General features: G+C 36.7%; 1 protein-coding gene across 5 annotated transcripts in view; it reads right to left on the minus strand.

The window, feature by feature from the left end:
* LOC136035033 (SLIT-ROBO Rho GTPase-activating protein 1-like) overlaps nt 1-20,433 on the minus strand; it is a 239,328-nt gene that overhangs the window by 73,702 nt on the left and 145,193 nt on the right. For all 5 annotated transcript variants that reach the window (XM_065716632.1, XM_065716633.1, XM_065716631.1 and 2 more), the window contains one exon: nt 16,117-16,222. In XM_065716632.1, the coding sequence (XP_065572704.1) occupies nt 16,117-16,222 (106 nt within the window). The remainder of the gene's footprint in view (nt 1-16,116; nt 16,223-20,433) is intronic.

Below are 20,433 nucleotides of genomic sequence, written 5' to 3' on the forward strand. Positions count from 1 at the left end.
GAGTGGAGGGAGTAATAAGAGCGAAATTCATTTTACAATTTTAAAAAGATCTAACCAGAAATCGTGGAAAAATTTAGAATTTCGTGAATGGGTCAGGGGAGGGTTCAGGCTCTCTCCCTGTTTGTGTCCCTCTTTCCGATGCCTGTAGAAACTCATGTAGACGAAGATATAACGCGATATTCGATTATCTGAGAGATTTTTTTAAGTACAACAAAAATAATTAATTTAACTAGTTTAAATGGTATAATTAGGGTAGTAATAAGTATCTGATTCAAAATTTCATAAAGAAAATAACTGCAGAGCTTTAAAAAAAATAGTGTTGCTACATGCTAGATGGCGCCTACAGTTTTTTTTCTTTTCTGTCGACACTAGCGCCCGTTTTCACTCTTGTAAGTTGCCTATACTCTTTGGTCAGGACTATACTACATTATTTACAAATTCACAACATTTTAATTAAGACCACTAAGTTGTACCAAAAATGGTACAATGACACCGCGTTGGCAATACCGGTACCGATTATAGAGTTGGTCAGTACTGGATAATTTCTTCTAAGTAATGTACCGACCGACGACACCTTAAAAAATGGGCTTGAATTTAAATTTAGATAGTCTGACTTGCAGTCAGCCGAAGTCTATAATTCAAAATCTTAGACTTAACATGTAGTGCACTAATGGGAAATACTCAGACATGGGTATTTCCCATGTCTATTTATTAGCCATTAGCCATAAGTAGATTTTTCGTTGTTTTTGAAATTTTGAAAACTTTTTTGAAATTATTTTCCTGTTTTTATTTTTTGACTCCAAAATGCGAACTCGACCCATCTGGAGTTGTGGTAGCGATTTTGAAATAAATCTCTTATCGGATCGTGCCATCAGTGAACCAATTATCGGCACCCAGACAAAATGGCAAAAAAACTTAACCTAACCGTTCAAGTGTACCAAGCTTTAGCCAGTATTTCTAGTGCGTTACGTCAGCCTAGCCAGCGATACTGAGTAGAAAGCACACACCATGGCTCATTAAAAGATATCAAATGGGTTTAATAATAAAATAAAAAGAAAGCATTTTTATCTGCCGACCCAGCGGAGTATACAGAAACTATTTGAGAAAGGAGGCATATCATACCTTTAAATGACACCATGGTCCTGTCATTGCACGCTTTTTTATCCTGATGAATTAGAAAACAGTCCAGATAAAAAGTAATTCTTTTAACTATTTAAAGTTTTTTTTATTATTATTGTCAAATTTTATTAAATACTTGGGTGTTAATATTTATCATCTTTTCAACCTTGTTATTTACTCCTAACTATAGACATAACTACAATGAATACACTGTTCAAGTAAAGTCCCATTCTTTTTAGACTGTAGTTGAGTTTACATTTGCATCGTTCTACAGCATAAAGAACTTATGTAAGATTTAAAACTGCCTTAAAGGAGACAAATTGGAAATTCCAGTCTTCACAGATACTAATTTCTGAAAATTTTCCATCTTTAACGCGCCAGTAATTTTCAATACGTGATCTCTTGGTAAATACTTTCACTCTCATTAAAAAAAAAATTCGTTATCTCAGCACAAACAGACAAAAAATAAGCCTAATTTGTACAGATCGAAAGTGCATACTGGATTGCACTTAAAAATCCTTGCATGATTTTGGTTCAAAATAAGAGTGAACGTGCCTGCCTTTCTGCTAAATGGAGTTGGAAAGAACAGGACGGGGGTTGTTGGAGGGGTCAGATATAAGATAACACTTAACTGCTAAACTACTATCACGAACAAAAAATGATAATAAAAATAATAGCCGAATTCACGGTTCAAGCAGAAAAATATTGAATCAAAACAAATATTTAGCATATTGCAAGTCAAAGTCAGTAAAGAAACATTTGGTAAAAAGGACTTGGGTGAAAAACCGAAAATAAAAAGTACAACTGGAACTTGAATTTAAAAGACTTCGTCACAAAGGGAAAAAACAAACAACAATGACAATACATGAAGACAATAGTTATTGTGACAGTACACGAGCAAACAAACAAAAACGAGACAAAGGAGACCTATTTAGTTCAGGACAGATGTCAAGAGCTGTTAAGGCGCTCCGTGATAAAAAGGATGAAATCCTTTCGGAACCTCTTGGTAACAGCGCGAATTGACCAGTAAGTTGGGACTCCTAAGGAGACTAAATGGGGTAGACAGAGTTGTGAAAACCAAAGAAAATGTTTTATGTACGGGCATTAGACAGGGGCTAGGCGTTTACACCCCCCCCCCTTCGGTAATTCCATCCATGGAAAATTGACCCACACGCAAAATTGAGCAAACAAGGAGGAAGTACAAAATAGGTACCTCAAAATTTCGATCAGACGTCCTAAGCGGTAACAAAAGGACAAGATATCAAAAACAGTTTTAGGACAAGGGCTAGTTGTTCTACAACTACTTTCTACTTATAAAAAAGGGCTAGAACTCCCAATTTCTGATTGAATGAGCATCCTCCAAAGTTTCTACGACCATGAAGCGGAGGTGAGGATGGAAAAGGGGCACTTCCCTCCTATATGGAATAAATTCTGCTCATTTTGGGGTTTAATGTTAGTCTTTACTTCAATAACAGCGTAGACCAGAAATGTCCCAGAAATCAAGAGGGATTAAATATCGATTTCTACCTCCCACCCTTTCCCCCCTGTCTCTTCCTTAGAACTAATTCTGTATTTACCTGAAGGCTCAGCGAGGGGTGCAAATCTTTGTCCGACTTGTAAAAACGTAATAAAAATGTAAAAACACATTTTTGATGCATTTTTTGTCGCCCCCTACCTAAAAAAGAATAAATCCCCCCCCCCCGAAACAAGAACCCAGAATACGGTCATACGGATAACATATCAATTTTTATCTCCACCATCCCCTTGTCCATCCCTTAGAACTACTTATGTATTTTTTTGAAGGCTCAGTGAGAGTAGGAATGTTATGGCATTAAAATGCACCCCCCCCTCCCTCCCTAACTACAAGACAAAACAGAGAGCCCCATTGTAAAGGTTTAAAGCTCTTATATTCAAATGTTTGGAATTGTGAATTTCTTGCCAAAGAATCACAGGGAATTTACTTAAGACAGTTAGAAATATTTCGGCTTTATATCGAAGAGCCGTCCGCAGGGAACCATATATATAAATTAAATAAAACTTCTAAAACTGAATATTAATATCTTTAATATCTTTAAAACTGAAATTGAAAAATTAAAACGGTCCCAAGTTTGTTGTTTTTATGATGGAAAGGAAATATGGTCTTCGTCATTATTTAAAGATTAGTATGAGGGAGGCTACTCCCTCCTCAAACCTTACTCTTTATGCTAAAACTTGACTTTTGTCAAAAATTCTTTTAAAATGACTGCTAGAACACAAGGGCCGTCGCGCTAGAATAAGAATTTTTTTTAAGATACTGTAGTCGGTAGCAACTCATTCGTTAACAACTAGTTGAAAAAAGGGTTAAACCTTTAAAAAGGACAGTGGAACTTTCGATTTCAAATTGAATGAGCCCCCTCCGAAGTTTATTCGATCAACATTCCCATAAAAACCTTATGTCTTAACAATGGGCAAGTTGCATAGCTTACAGCCCTTACCCCAGGGGCTGGAAGGGGGGTTGTCAAATCCGTAGGCATGGTTATTTAACTTTTGGACTATTTTGAAACAAACGGCTACCTCAAAATTTTTATCGGATGCGTCTGAGGAAAAACAGCGTGGTGGGTGGCTTGTTGCCCTCCAACCACTTAAGGGCACCAGAAGTTTTAATTTACAATAGGGTATAGGACTGCCTCTGACTTAAACAGGTGGGTAAAACTTTCAGTTTCTATTCTAATGAATATTTGAAATTATCGAAAGGGAATATGGGTGGGGGGAATTATCCAAGGGGAAAATTTCCTACGGGAAGGCATTTTTCACGGGGGGGGGGTAACACCGGCTCCCATTAGAAATAGCGGGCTTAGCAAAACAGAAGCAAATACTATCTCTCCTTTCTTTTAGGGTGGTAAGGCGTGCGACTTAAGGTAGATGCGGATGTCAGACCAGATATGCGTATTCCAACAAGGTGTGACAAAGGAGAGGTAAAGAGGAAGAGTGTATCCTTGGTCAATTCAGTTTATTCAGAAGTTTAAAGAGGAATGGATTTACCTACTTAACAATACCTGAAACGTGTATACCCCATTTAAGATTATTGAAAATTCTTACCCTAAGGAGTTTAAATAGTTTCGCAGTTATTTAGGGTGGGATAGGATCTAGACAAACAAGAGTGGATTTTAAGAGCTTTTTAGTCATGATATTTGGTGTAAGAAAATTTATTTCATGTTCAGACGCTTAGCTTCATCCGAAACATTGGTTTGGATTTCAATGGGTCACGTTTAATATTTCTATGACATACTTCAAGAATTGTCGAGCCATCCACATATTTCCACCTTTTAACTTATTTTCATGAGCCAGGCATTCCCCCCGGAATATTAATAAGTTGGATCGCAGCTTCTTGTGACGGGCCGAATTTGAAGCATAATTACTTAAACAGGAGGAAAGGGTAAGTTCCGATTCCTTTAGCAATGAGAGGACTATAAGGTGTGTGAGAAACTTCTACTCTGACACAAACGACCTGAAACGTAGAAAGTGAAGAAACGTACAAACGTATCATTTCTCTACCTCATGCCCAAACATAAAGAAAGTGAGATAACAAGAACAACAAGAATCACAAAAATAAATGGTTAGGAACAGAAGATGGCAACACTTCCGGACCCTTGGAATATCTTCTTTTGGACCGAGAACGTTCCCTTTTTGGGTCAGGAACGTTCCTTGTTTAGATTAGAAACGTTCTTTTTTGGGGTCTAAATTTCCTGTTGATTACTAAAAGAAGGTATTTTGTCAAAGAGGACAACGAGCCATCACAGACTTTAATCACTTTCATATTTTAGTTTAATTTGAAATTAAAACTGGTGCTTGTCTACTAAAATGGAGCTTTCTACTCGCAAGTGGAAAAATGGCATGAAGAGATGAAAGCCTGCTAGAACAACTAGAGATAGTCTTTTCTGACATAGACTATGAAAAAATACTTCAGGTTATACACTACAGGGTCTGGTTCAAAGACACAAAAACCATCCTTTTTGTTCCCCATTAAACCAAACTTTCAAACACATTCGTCGATTTGGTCTGAGGTCCAGATTCTCCATAATGAAAGCAGAGGCTTGACCCTTGTCGCTTTCTGTCAATAATTCAAAGTCAGTGGCACAGAAAATAAAAGCGACAAACCCAAGTGTTGTTCTTGCAAAACAATAAAACGTATATTGCCAGCGCAAGATATTCTCATTGCAAATCAAGATAGTGTAACATAGAAATGAAGATATATTAGAAAACAATAATAGAAATTAATACTTATATTCTTCCGTTGTGTGCCCCATATTCTTTCTCTTTCTTCTTTTTGGCCTCTGTTATCGGCTAAAATAAATGTATAATCCGGTCTTGTTTTTATCGTTTTTAAAGTTTATGTTATATTTGCCCCATAGGAAAAGTAATTTCATGATTAGTATAAAGCACTGTATTCCTGATCCGTACTTAGGTATACAGAAAATAATTTTGAAGTTTTGTCATAGTCTGGTTAAGGAAACACCCACTCACACTTTTCGTTATAATTGTTTTTTCTTTATTATTGGTTTTCTTCAGTGTTTTTCTTGTATCTTTTTTTCTTTTTATTTTCATTACTGTACTTGTGATTTTGTATCTTTAAAGTGGGCAAAAAAACACATTCATTTATTCATTCATTAAAGAATTAGTAAAAAATGTATATTGTAGAAGAATAATATGAAGATACCCAAAACCTTGCAAAATGAGACTACATCAATTGAAAAACATGTGCAAAAACAAGAAGACTAAGCAAAGAAGAGAAGAAATAGGAAACGAAAGAGAAGAAATAGGAAAAAAAAAAAATGTCAAAATAAGAAAAAACCCTATAATTTCTATCTAAGAATAAAAGAAAAGAGGATGTTAGCACAAGAAAATATTGCTACAATTTTTATAAATTGGCAGATAAAACCTTCTGCTCACTCCCAAAATTAAACAACATATCATCAATGGAAAACAAAAACATAGCATCTGTATTTTTCAAATTGTTCCGGAGAGCAGAGAAATTTTACAAAAGTGAATGTAAATTTTCAAGATACATAACGTAAGAGACACTTTAATTGACACATTTTTGGACTGTAATAGTATTAGAACTGTTGTCAAGCAGACAAAAATGTGTTGTCAGAGGGAAGAAGGTTTGGGTCAGTGCTAAATAATTTATTATTTAGTACTAATTTACTATTTATATAATTATTTATAATTTATCATATGTTATACAATAGTTTTTTTTAGAGAGAGGTTTATTGAAAAGACACAAAAATAAAAAAAAAAATAAAAACTTGTCAAAAAGCCTTATAACAAGACACGATAAATTACTTGGTTTACCATAAATTGGGAGAGGGGAGGGTATAAAACCAAAATTATTACCTGGACGAAAAATATACAAGTACCAGTCTTTGACCTATATGGATGAAAACCAGTTTATATTGGTTGGTTAATTTACAGAGGATTATTGTTTGGATTTTTATTTCATTGCGCAACTATTGAAATTGTGTACAATGCTATATAGTGCTGTGAACAATTTGCTTTTGATAATTGGATAATTAAAATCGTGTACGCAACTATTTAAGTTGTGTAACGTGCTGTGAACAATTTGCTTTGAATCATTGGACATTTTGGATAATTAAAATTGTGTACGCAACTTCTGAATATACATCTTGTGAGTATTGCTACCTGATTTGCTATTGCTTTTACTGACAACTAGTGTGGCCCCGCCCACGAATTTTGATGAAATTTGATCATTTCACCGGATGATGCCAGGTGAAAGACTTGTCTTGAATCCCGTGTTGAATTTCATTTCACGGGCTAGAAATGCAGGTTGTTCAGCTGATAATATTGTAAAAATTGCTTGCGATTTTTTCAAAGGAGATATGTTAATTGAAGCAAAGAAGATTTTGTGGGCTGACGCCTCTATTACTAGGGTAACTGAGCGCCCCAAAGTGACTGATAATGTAAGTGATATGGTTCGAGCCTTTGATCTTTGTGATGAGAAAAAGATCAGCCTACCTCAGTATCTCATTTTCGAGCCAGATCAGGTTCCATATGTGCCAGGGGAGACAACAGCTACGTTAACTCGAAAGGTTAATGAACTCTACATGGAATTTAAAAGCTTCGCTGAGCACCATAAAGCAAGGTCAGTCGTGCAAACTATTCCTGATATGAAACCTCCCCCACCCGCAAAACCGTCCTATTCAGTTATTGTGAAAAATCCACCAAAAAACTTGAATAATCCTGACGCTCGAAAAGATTTCCTGGTTAAAGCTTGTGGGGGTGTCAGTTCAAGCATAGTTGTTTTGAGGCCTAGGAGGGATGCATGGCAAGTAGTTCTGTCGGACAAGGGTGCCGCCAATACTTTGGCAGATGCATTAAGCAAAGCAGACCAATCCATTAATGCTAAAGTGAAGAGTCCTGCCTTTTTCGGTATAGTACGCCGAGTGCCTGACGGAACATCTAAAAGTGACCTATGCGATCTCGCTAATAACTGTATAGAAGTTGTTCAGTTAGGAAGTACGAGGTCTTTTCGATTGAAGTTTGAGTCACGTGACCACCTAAACTATGCCACTGAGAATCCCCTTGTTATTGGTTACGAGCGTCTACCTATAACTGAGTACAAGTTTTTGCCTACCCAGTGCTACAAATGCCAGTGCTACGGCCATACTGCAAATAACTGTAAAGCTTCCCCGAGATGCTCTAAATGCGCTGGTGACCACCAGAACTCCAAAAAAACCCGTGTCAATTTGTCATGAAATGTGCTCTCTGTGGCTCCTCCGACCACCCCTGTTATTCGTATAAATGTCCAGAAGCACAGAAACTACTGCTTAAGAAATGAACAGTCAAACAAACACAAGTACAAGTACTTTACAAGATTTTAAGTTTCTTAATAATTTATCACTGTGCAATAATGTTGTTTTTAATTATTACGATGACCAAAATAATCTGTCCACCAACACTTTAGCTAGCCCCGATAGCCCTTTAAACCAAATTAACTGTAAATATCTAGACACTTTTGATTTTGTGAAAAATGTGAAACCTAAGCTAATGGAAGAGACCAAACTTAATGTAATTTGCTTTAATATCAGAAGCATACGGGATAAGTGGGCTAATTTTAAAGATTTAATTTTAACAAATGGTTACTGCCCTTTCGACGTAATTGGAATAACGGAGACGTGGCTTTCAGAAATTGATGATACTAATGAATTTTCCCTCACTGGCTTTCAAGCTATTCATATTGAAAGAAAATTAATCAAGTCCTCTGGTGGCATTTCTCTTTACATCCGATCAAGTCTAAAATTCACCAGACTATTAGATTGTGAATTCTTGTTCTCGCAACCTATAAATAATAGATGCATTTATTCAATAATCGTCGACATAGGTGTAGACGAGAATTCTTTTATTTTTTCGTTATTTTATAAACCACCCTCATTTCCGACACCTTTCTTTTGTAATCAGTTTGATGATTTTTCTAGTTTTATTAATTTACCACAAAAGAAGGCAATAGTTTTTGGGGACTTCAATTGTAATTTATTAAATGTTAGCAATAACAATGATAGTGATACCTTCTTTGAAACATTTACCTCAAGTGGTCTTCTTCCCACAATCCTTTTTCCTACTAGAGTTGATCCCATGAGGTCTACCGCTACTTTAATTGATAACATTTTTGTATCCACATCCCTGGGAAACCACCTGTCCTCCAAAATAATATTTTCTGACCTGTCAGATCACTTTCCAATCTATCTTTCCTTACCCTCCCTATCAGCTACTCAACCCCGTAGAACTAATACCCCTACGTCTAATAGAATATATAATACTGTGAATATGAACCGGTTCACGGATTGTTTGAAATCCTTCGACTGGTCCAAGACTTTGGATTGTCAGGATGTTAATTCAGCCACAAGTAGTTTTACACAGGGATTGAGTGATCTTATTAGTTCAACCTTTCCAGTTCGTAAAACAAACCAAAAAACTACCCATATACGCCCCTGGATGTCAAATAGCCTGATAATCTCTTCATACCGAAAAAATGACCTATATAAGTTAGCTTGCAAAACCAGTAGAGTTATTGACCTGACTAATTATAAAAAATACAAAAACGTATATACCAAACTCATCCGGGAAGCCAAGAAAAATTATTATTATTCAAAAATCTCTCACTGCAAAGGGAACTTAAAAAAAATTTGGTCTACAATAAATGAAATCCTTTCAAAAACAAGAGCTAAGAGCTCATATGGCACTTGTGACGAGGTCGGAAGAGCCGAGAGCTCATATGGTACGAGGTCGGAAGAGCCAAGAGCTCATTTGGACGAGGTCGGAAGAGCCAAGAGCTCATTTGGCACTTGTGAGAAGGTCAGAACCTAAAGTTAAACTTTATAGCACAAGATCCTTCTAAATATCAAATTTCATTAAGATCTGGTCACCCTTTCGTAAGTTACAAATACCTCAATTTTCAAAATTACCTCCCCCCTCCCAATTCCACCAAAGAGAGCAGATCCGGTCCAGTTATGTCAGTCACGTATCTTAGACAGGTTTCTATTCTTCCCATCCAGTTTCATCCTGATCTCACCGCTTTAAGTATTTTCTAAGATTTCCGGTCCCCCCAACTGTCCCCCCCCCAATTACGTTTGATCCGGTTGAGATTTAAAATAAGATATCAGAGTTACGAGGTCCTTCTAAATATGAAGTTTCATGAAGATCCGATCACTCCTTCGTAAGTTAAAAATACGTTATTTTTCTTATTTTTCAGAATTACCCCCCCCCCCCCCGCAATTGAGCGGATCCGTTCCAATTATGTAAATTACGTATGCAAGACTTTTGCTTATTTTTCCAACCAAGTTTCATCCCAATCCTTCCAATCTAAGGGTTTCCCATCATTTTAGGTCTCCCCACCCCAAACTTCCCCCAATGTCACCAGATCCGGTCAGGATTTAAAATAAGAGCTTTGAGCCACGATATCCTTCTAAAAATCAAATTTCATGGAGATCCAATCACCCATTCGTAAGTTAAAAATACCTCATTTTTTCTAATTTTTCAGAATTAACCCCCCCCCCCCAACTACCCAAAAGAGAGCGGATCCGTTCCGTTTATGTCAATCATCTATCTAGGACTTGTGTTTATTTTTCCCACCATGTTTCATCCCGATCCCTCCACTCTAAGTGTTTTCCAAGTTTTAGGTTTCCCCCTCCCAACTCCCCGCCCCCATCACCAGATCCGGTCGGGATTTAAAATAAGAGCTCTAAGACACGATATCCTTCTAAACATCAAATTTCATTGAGATCCGATCACCCGTTCGTAAGTTGAAAATACCTCATTTTTCTAATTTTTAAGACTTACTCCCCCCCTCCCAACTACCCCAAAGAGAGCAAATAAGTTCCGATTATGTCAATCATGTATCTGGGACTTGCGCTTATTTTTCCCATCAAGTTTCATCCCGATCCCTCTACTCTAAGTGTTTTCCAAGATTTTAGGTTTCCCCCCTCCAACTCCCCCCAATGTCATCAGACCCAGTCGGGATTTAAAATAAGAGCTCTGAGACACAATATCATTCCAAACATCAAATTTCATTAAGATCCAATCACCCGCTCATAAGTTAAAAATACTTCATTTTTTCTATTTTTCCGAATTAACCGGCCCCTTCTCCCCCCCCCAGATGGTCAAATCGGGAAAACGACTATTTCTAATTTAATCTGGTCCGGTCCCTGATACGCTTGCCAAATTTCATCGTCCTAGCTTACCTGGAAGTGCCTAAAGTAGCAAAACCGGGACTTTAGGTTTTCCCCCTCCAACTCCCCCCAATGTCATCAGATCCGGTCGGGATTAAAAATAAGAGCTCTAAGACACAATATCATTCCAAACATCAAATTTCATTAAGATCCAAATACCCGCTGATAAGTTAAAAATACTTCATTTTTTCTATTTTTTGCGAATTAACCGGGCCCCCACTCCCCCCCAGATGGTCAAATCGGGAAAACGACTATTTCTAATTTAATCTGGTCCGGTCCCTGATACGCTTGCCAAATTTCATCGTCCTAGCTTACCTGGAAGTGCCTAAAGTAGCAAAACCGGGACCGACAGACAGACCGACAGACAGACCGACAGACAGACCGACAGACAGACCGACAGACCGACAGAATTGGCGACTGCTATATGTCACTTGGTTAATACCAAGTGCCATAAAAAGGAATTCAAGATCTGTTCCTATTAACCTTAGGGACATCAGTGGCAGATTAATTGACCCAATTTTAGTACCGGATGCTTTTAATAATTATTTCACTAATATTCCAAATGTTAACTCCTGTTCCTTCTCCCAGTCAGTACACCCTAGCAAGAATCCCAGATCCATGTTTTTCTCTCCAACTGATCGCAAAGAGGTGCTTCAAGTTATCGAATCTCTCTCTAATAGTAGTACACCTGACTTCTTTGGCATAAGTAATAAGCTTCTTAGGACCGTATCTTCCTATGTTTGTGAACCCATTGTGCACATAGCAAACCTGTCTATGACCAATGGAGTCTTCCCAGAAATATTTAAATCAGCAATTGTTATCCCGATTCATAAAAAGGGCGATCCGTCTGAGATAAGCAATTATCGTCCAATCTCACTTCTCCCGGTTATACCTAAGGTGCTCGAGAGAATTATATTCCGACGTCTTTCTCCCTTTGTATTTGGGAATCATTCATCAGATTCGTTGATTTCTCCTCATCAATATGGCTTCCGTGCCAAATTTTCAACTGCTCATGCACTAATAGACGCCACACAGTTTATACGTTCCCAACTTGACCTTAAAAATACTGTATTGGGCTTATTTCTGGATTTTTCAAAGGCCTTTGACATGGTTGATCACAGTGTTTTAATAAGTAAACTCAATAAGCTAGGGATTCACGGAGTTCCTTTCTCATGGTTCGGCTCTTATCTCTCTGGTAGAGTACAGAGTGTGAGACTGGGCGGGGTGACTTCACATCCCCTACCTGTCCGGAGGGGCGTCCCACAGGGCTCTGTTCTTGGTCCAATACTTTTTCTCCTTTATATTAATGATTTGATTACGGACCTGGGCCCATCAGTGCACCCAGTACTTTTTGCTGACGATAGCAACTTTTTCATCACCGGTCCTAATTTACCATCCGTCGTCACCTCTACTCAAACCCTTCTGAATAGAGTACAGGAGTGGTGTCTCGTTAACTGCATGACCATTAACAGCAAGAAAAGTCAGGTGGTATTATTTCAAACCCCTTACAAAAAAAATGAAGTTCATCCAGCACTTGGCCTAAAATATTCTACCAATCTCCTCCCGCAGGTCGAAGTTGCCAAGTTTCTTGGTGTCCACATAGACTCCTGCCTATCATTTGCAACACATGTGTCCTATATCAGAGCCATAATTTTGCGACAGGTTAGTATAATTAATCGTGTGAATTATTTTCTTCCTCCCGATATCCTTGTCACCCTTTATTATTCTTTTATTTACCCATATATCTCATACTGCGGATCTGTATGGGGCAATACTTATCCTTCAGTTACCAATAAATTAAAATCTGCTGAAAACCGTGCCGTCAAAGCAGTTTTTCGGCTGTCCCGACTATATCCCACCCAGGACTTATACTCCGATTTTGGTATTATCCCTTTTGAACAAACCATCAAAAAATTAAATCTATCTTTTGCATACTCCGCTTACCATAAAAATCTTCCTCCTCACTTATTATCTTACTTTAATAGTAATAATTCTGAAGGCCACTGTCTCCGTTCATCCAACTGTTCCTTCATTGTCCCCAGGTGTATCGCTAGTTCCGACCAGCGATCCCCAATTTATAAATCTATAATTCAATGGAATTTAATACCCTCCAGTGTCGAGCTATCCACAAGTTTTCGGACGCTATATAACAATGTACTAAAATCTTGATATTATATTTCTCTAAATGTTTGTTCAATTTGCTTTAATTACCCTTGTTTTCTCTTTTCTTTTTTTTTCTCTCTCTTTTTCATTTACAATTTTTTGTTGTTTTGGTCCTTAACAAGTTCGCTTCTAGGATCTTTATTATTATTGTTGTTATGTGTTTTCTTTTCTTTTTGAATAAATTGAATTGAAAATAAATATAAATAATAAATTGAAACCACATATCCACACTAATTTGAATTTTCGCCCATGTCCAGTGTACCGGACTTTATCCAATATACCAAGTATCTTAACGTAAGCATTTCAATTTAATGTACCAGGCGACCGAGCATCGATCAGTGAAAAGAAATCCAGTTTTTTCATCTCTTTCGCACAACAAATTATTCTTATATTTATCTTTATAGTTATATTTATTATAATTTTTACATATTAATACAGACAAATTATACTATCGGCAACCATACTAAATTATGCTGAAGACATTCATCTTCAGCATAATTTATTGTAACTATGCCAAGTACCAGTGACCACATTCATATGAAAAATGTATTTTTTTTTTCTAAGCTAAAGCGCTAAACAAACTTTCCCATATTTTTGCCCTATCCAGATCGTTTTTTTTTTTCTGGAAATGGTAGTATGCCAATTTTCAGAGAAGATTATAGCACCGTTTTAAAGAGAAAAAAATTACTGATAAATAAATAAATATGCATATAATATAATTATTTTTTGTTTAATAAGAAGTTGTTAAAATGTGGGTACTCACAATAATGGTTATCACACACTGTTTCGATTGTCCAAGGCCTTAAACGTCACCGAGGGGACGCCGTGGCAATAGTAATTCGAAAACGTTTCGGAATTAATTTCTGGAAACCTTGAAGATATTTTCTTTAAATTATTCAAAGTAACACGTGAGTCGGACATTACCTTACCCCTAACAAACTTAGTTTTGGCACTAAGACATTTTTGTTTCGTTCCATTGTAATTAGGTGAGGAGATTAGGCCACCACAAGTTTTTTTTCCTTTTTATTTGCAAAACGACTTAAAATTTTGTAAGCTTCTCGTGTTTTCCGATCAAAGTTTCTGTTCCAAACTACCCTAGATCTGTAGTTTCGCATTTGTACTAGGGAATTAAATTTACAAACGTAATAGTATTGATCGATAACACGAGTACCTCTTTTCAATTTGTCTTGAACAAAAAAAAATTGTCTTGAAGAAGAAATCAAACATACATGATGCCTATGGTAGGAACACAAAATATGATACGAATCTGCCCATAACACGAAAATGCTATAATTCATTTGCCAAAACATATTTTCGTGACATACTTCATGTAAAAAAAGGAGGGGAAAGGGGAAATCTGAACAGTGGCGTCAAATTGCTCTTAACATTATATTTAAATTAAATTAAATATAATTAAATTTATAATTAATTATTAAATTTATAATTAAATTAATTAAATTAAATATAACAAATTATATTTTTATTCAACCAAAGATGGCATCACTGACCTGCTTTGGGGGGGGGGGGGTCCAATCGAAATGAATATGGTATTAGCGAACAGAATTGCCGCCATGTCCTGTCATAGCCAATTGCGGAAATACTGATTTTTGCGTAAGATGATTTTTGACACTGATTTTTCATTTATATTACATGTCAAAGCAGTCCCCATTTTCCAGAGAATTCAATCTTCAGCCTAACATAGCAGATAATAAGGGCACAACAAGTTTATATTCTTTCCTTCTTACTATAAAAACTTTCTATCACAGTCCTTTAGCTTTTTAAATCAATTCAACAATAAGCACTGAAGCCCTTTTCAGTGAATTAAATAAAAAAAAACAAGCTTTTCCAAACGAAAGTAAGAAGTAACATTAAAGCTTAAAAAGCACAGAAGCTATTACGCATCTGAGGGAGGTTGCTCCCTCCTCGACACCTCACTCTTTATGCTGGAGTTTTTTAGTACTTTTAAGAAAGCTTCTTATCATTCTAATTAAATGAGCCTTCCGTGTCAAGAGTGGTTTTTAATGAATTAGGACAAAGTTCAAACTTCAGCGTAAAGAGCGAAGAACTGATGAGGGTCCGGCCCCCTCGTATGCGCAATCATTTCTGTCTGTTTTAAATTTTAATGGGTCTCCTTACTTTCAGTTGAAACAACTTGTTTTTTTAATTGAATTTCTGATCGTGTTTTAAATAAGGCCATGAAATCTGACCCCACCTCCATGGAAAAATCTCCCTCCCCACGAAAAGATCCTCTAGACAAATACCCTTAACATTTCCAGGCGCAAAATTGAGTCTATACTAATAAAAAGAATTTCGCATCGGAATCCTGGCAAATTCCTCCAGTGTAAAATTTCCCCAGAAAGGTTCACCCCCCCCCCCAGAAATTTCCCTCCCTATAAAAAATTAAACGGTTTTGGGGAGGGGGTTCAAAGAGGGCCTAGTTGCCCTCCAATCTTTTTAGTCCTTAAAAAGGGCACAAGAACTTTTAATTTCCGCTCGGATGAACCCTTTTCCGGTATTCAAGACCTCGAAGGTCTTGCCGGAACATTATACAGTCTTTGCTTTGACGCTATTCTCTGATTCAAGGTTAAATAAAGAAATCAGATCATTACTATCCGTAAACGTACTGACCGGGTTAATCAAAGTTGAATGCAGCGATTTGCATAAACCAGTACTGCTTAATTAATTAACCACCTTGCAATAGTCTATTTATTCACCATGATCATATAGTGTGGATGATGGTAGGAAATTCGGGACCAGCTCGGGAACATGTCCCCCCTCCCCCGAACGAATCTAAAGATTCTGGCAATACTTCAAAATATTTCTTATAGTTTTGGGGACTTAATCATTTTTAAAGACCAAAAGTGTTTCAGTAGGAACCTACCGCCTTTCAGGGACCCAAATGACAACGAATGAAAATTTCCAAACAGAATGGGCAAAAAGTAAAAAAAAAAAGGCTTACCTGTGGAATCGACATAATCAGTGTTAATTCCAAACAGTACAGAACAGAGCGAAAAATAAGAGACAGGATCAAAGCATAGAAAGGAAGAAATACAAAAGTTAGACTATCCAACAAAAAATAAAGTATGAAACTAGAATAAACTTGAAAACTTACTGATGTAAGAAATGGAATATATATCGCATAACAATGAAGACAGCGCGTGGTAAAGATTGAATGACCTCTCCCATTCTATTTACAAAATCTTCTTTTGATTCCAATTCTATTTGAAAATAAAACAAAGTAAGTACTTTAAAAAGATACAACGTATATATTAGTTAACCAATGAACAATATAAATTTTGTAGGAATTAGATTGAGTGATTCTTTGGCTTTTAGAAGATGATTATGTTTTTTCCCGCTAAACATTCAGATTAAAGTACTACTAAAAAAAAGGTTTGACATTCACTTATAAAATAAATTAGACACGCTTTCTGTAATGCTTGGGTCTATCAAACAAGAGCAAAGAGCTCATATGGCACTTGTGACGAGGTCAGAAGAGCCAAGAGCTCATATGGTATGAGCTCTAACAAAATTCGAAGAATCAATAGATTGATTTAAAAGGAAAATCAGAGGCTTAATGCCGGTCGGGATTTAAAATATGAGCTCTGAGTTACGATGTCCTTCTAAACATCAAAATTCATTAATATCCGATAACCCGCTCGTAAGTTATAAATACCTCATTTTTTCTAATTTTTCCTCTCCCTTTAGCCCCCCAGATGGTCGAATCTGGGAAAACGACTTTATCAAGTCAATTTGTCCAGCTCCCTGACACGCCTACCAATTTTCATCGTCCTAGCACGTCCAGAAGCACCAAACTCGCCAAAGCACTGAACCCCCCCCCCAACTCTCCCAAAGAGAGCGAATCCAGTACGGTTACGTCAATCACGTATCTACGACATTTGCTTATTCTATCCACCAGGCTTCATCCCGATTCCTCCACTCTAAGCGTTTTCCAAGATTCCCGATTTCCCCCACCTACTCCCCCCGATGTCAACAGATCTGTTCGGAATTTGAAATAAGAGCTCTGAGACATGAATTCCATCTAAATATCAAATTTCATTAAGATCGGGTCACCCGTTCTTAAGTTAAAAATACCTCAAGTTTTCTAATTTTTCCAAATTAACACCCCCCAGCTCCTCCAAAGAGAACGGGTCCGTTCCAATTATGTCAATCACGTATCTAGAACTTGTGCTTATTCTTCCCATCAAGTTTCATCCGATCTCTCCACTCTAAGCGTTTTCCAAGATTTCTGTTTCCCTCCTCCAGCCCCCCATGTCCCCGGATCCAATTCGAGTCGAAAATGGAGCATCTTAAACATAAGATCCTTCTATATATCAAGTTTCATTAAGATCCGATCACCTATTCGTAAGACAACAATACTCCAATTTTCACAGTTTTCCAAGAATTCTGGTTTCCCCCTCCACCCCCCCCCCCCAATGTCACAGGATCTGGTCGGATTTTAAAATAAGAGCTTTAAAGCACAAAATCCTTCTAAATATCGAATTTCATTAAGATCTGGTCACCCGTTCGTAAGTTACAAATAACTAATTTATCCGAATTACCCCCCCCCCCCAACTCCACCAAAGAGAGCGGGTCCGGTCCAGTTATGTCAATAACGTATCTTAGACTTGTTCTTATTCTTCCCATCCAGTTTCATCCTGATCTCTCCGCTTTAAGTATTTTTTAAGATTCCCCCCCCCCCAACTGCCCCCTCCCCCAATGACGCTGGATCCAGTTGAGATTTAAAATAAAGATCTGAGTTACGAGGTCCTTCTAAATATGAAGTTTCATGAAGATCCGATAACTCCTTCGTAAGTTAAAAATACGTCATTTGTTCTAATTTTTCAGAATTAACCCTCCCCCCCAATTCCCCAAATAGAGCGGATCCGTTCCGGTTATGCCAATCATGTATCTAGGACTTGTGTTTATTTTTACCATCAAGTTTCATCACAATCCCTCCACTCTAAGTGTTTTCCAAGATTTTAGGTTCCCCTACCCCCCCCCCCCCAATGTCACCAGATCCGGTCGGGATTTAAGATAAGAGCTCTGAGACACGATATTCTTCCAAAAATCAAATTTCATTAAGATCTGATCAACCGTTCGTAAGTTAAAAATACCTCATTTTTTCTATTTGTCCGAATTAACCGGCCCCCACTCCCCCCTCCCCCCCAGATGGTCAAATCGGGAAAACGTTTTCTGATTTAATCTGTTCCAATCCCTGATCCGCCTGCCAAATTTAATCGTCCTAGCTTACCTGGAAGTGTCTAAAGTAGCAAAACCGGGACCGACAGAATTTGCGACTGCTATATGTCACTTGGTTAATACCAAGTGCCATAAAAAGCTACTACAATAAATATCTGTTTTTGTACGGTAACAATATAGGAACAGTTATTTTTTAATTATCAATGATTTCGTCCTACTTTTCATATTGAAGTAAACTTCGCTGTATATCCACCAGAATACTTTGCTGTATATCCCCTCATCAGAAGTTCCACATAATGGGACACATCGCTTGTTTAGCGCACAATAAAGTGCACGATTATCTTGGACGCCCAAGCTAAAAAGTACGTACAACTCACAAGAAAGTAGCTCTAATTCATTTTTGAGGAAAAAAAAAAGAGAAAAAAACAGCCCACACTATTCAGCGCCATACGGCTAAATTAGAAGGTTTTGAGCAAGCAAAAAAAAAAATCCGATTAACCAAGAAACCTTTAATCGGGCTCAAAAAAAAAAAAAAATTGAATTAGACGGGTAACATCCGTAATTGGAAACCTTCCGAAAAAATTCTTCAGTTTTCCCTGTCCCTCAAGTTGATGGGCAATTTAAAAGAAGTTTATAACTTGGGATACCTTAGACGCTGTTACAGCTAATCTTTCCTTCAGTTTTTGCTCACCTCAGCTCTTGTTTCTTTTTCTAGCATTGTCTTGGTTCAAGTTGCTTTTTCTTATTATGTATCTTAGTTCATTTCAATGGTAAACACTAAGAAACTTGTTAAACGTAATAAGATAAGATATATTTAAAAAAATCAATAATACAAACTCAAAACCGCACAAAGGCTCCATGAATAATAAAAAATCTTGGTAATTTACGATTATCAACATTAGAATAAGACTAAGTCTGTATTTTGCCAAAATAAGGCTGAAGTAATATTATCAGTAGATTTTAATACATAGAATAAATAGATAATAAAATGATTATTTTTGAAATAATAAATATTTTACTCATTTTTACAAAAATTAGCGATCCTTTATAATGGTAATTTTTGCAAAGGAAACATGTTGGTAATACCTTCAAAATTTTCAGTTTTTGTTTTTTCATTTCATTGTCTTTAATTTGACTAATTTTAATAAACTCAAGTTGAGGCTGCTGTGAATATTTCCTGTTTTTCTGAATTAAACTGTAACCTCAATATTACCAGTACTTTCAATTCTTGTAAAACCCATATTAAAGGACCAAAGATTCACAACTTACTAGCTTCCCATACAGTTTGGATGTGTTATTATAAAACCATTAAAATTGCAACTGTTGTAGCCGAAACCCCTAGCCGAAGACTTAAAACCCCCCAATATCTTCTTAATAGCGCAAGTGCTTTCAATAAGTTACAGAACTTCCATTACACAAGTTCGTGTACACAAAAGCTGGGTACTTATCTGCTATAACGCCTATGTTAAGCTCTTCACGTAAGTAGAACTCGTTTCTCTGACTAATTCAAATGAAATATAAGAAAATATGAGGAAAATACAATAAATTATAAACAAATTTAGGCTATATATTTGCACATTAGGCGGGGGGGGGGGGTACAGTAGAGCAGGTCTACATGCAAGATGTGTTAGGTACAATTATTCTACATATTATGAAGTAAGAGTTGTTTTCACACTGTCCAAATATTTTACCCCTGACCCCTTAATGTGGAGTAATATAGCCCAAATTAAATATTTCCCATCTATTCTATCACTTCTCTTTGTCTTGTCTCACGCTAAGCTGAAAGGAAATAACGAAGAAACCGGTTCTACGGTGCGTCAATGGATGAAGAAATTAACATAGGCGCTATGACAGATAAGTACCAAAAAATGTATTGAACGACCAAAGATTTATTTTAAAGTTAATTATTATTAGTTTGTTATTCTAATTTATTAAAATCACTTATTGTTATAAAAACAATTATAGTTGCAACTATCGTGACCGAAAATCTTAAACTGGACGTTTAAGTCCCCGATCTTCAAAATCAAGAAAAATCGTATTTTAGGATTGGTACCATTCATCAATTCAATAGCAAAACAATTAAAAAAAAACATATGCATGTTTTTACATATAATATAATAAGATAAACCACCATATTGCATATAACAAAACTAATACTGTTCATTCCTTGCTTGTGGTAGCCGTTTACTATAGTAACCACCGTGGTAGCCACTAAAAACCACATACTAAG

Source organism: Artemia franciscana, chromosome 13 (genome assembly GCF_032884065.1).
Source record: "Artemia franciscana chromosome 13, ASM3288406v1, whole genome shotgun sequence".
Classification (NCBI taxonomy): domain Eukaryota; kingdom Metazoa; phylum Arthropoda; class Branchiopoda; order Anostraca; family Artemiidae; genus Artemia; species Artemia franciscana.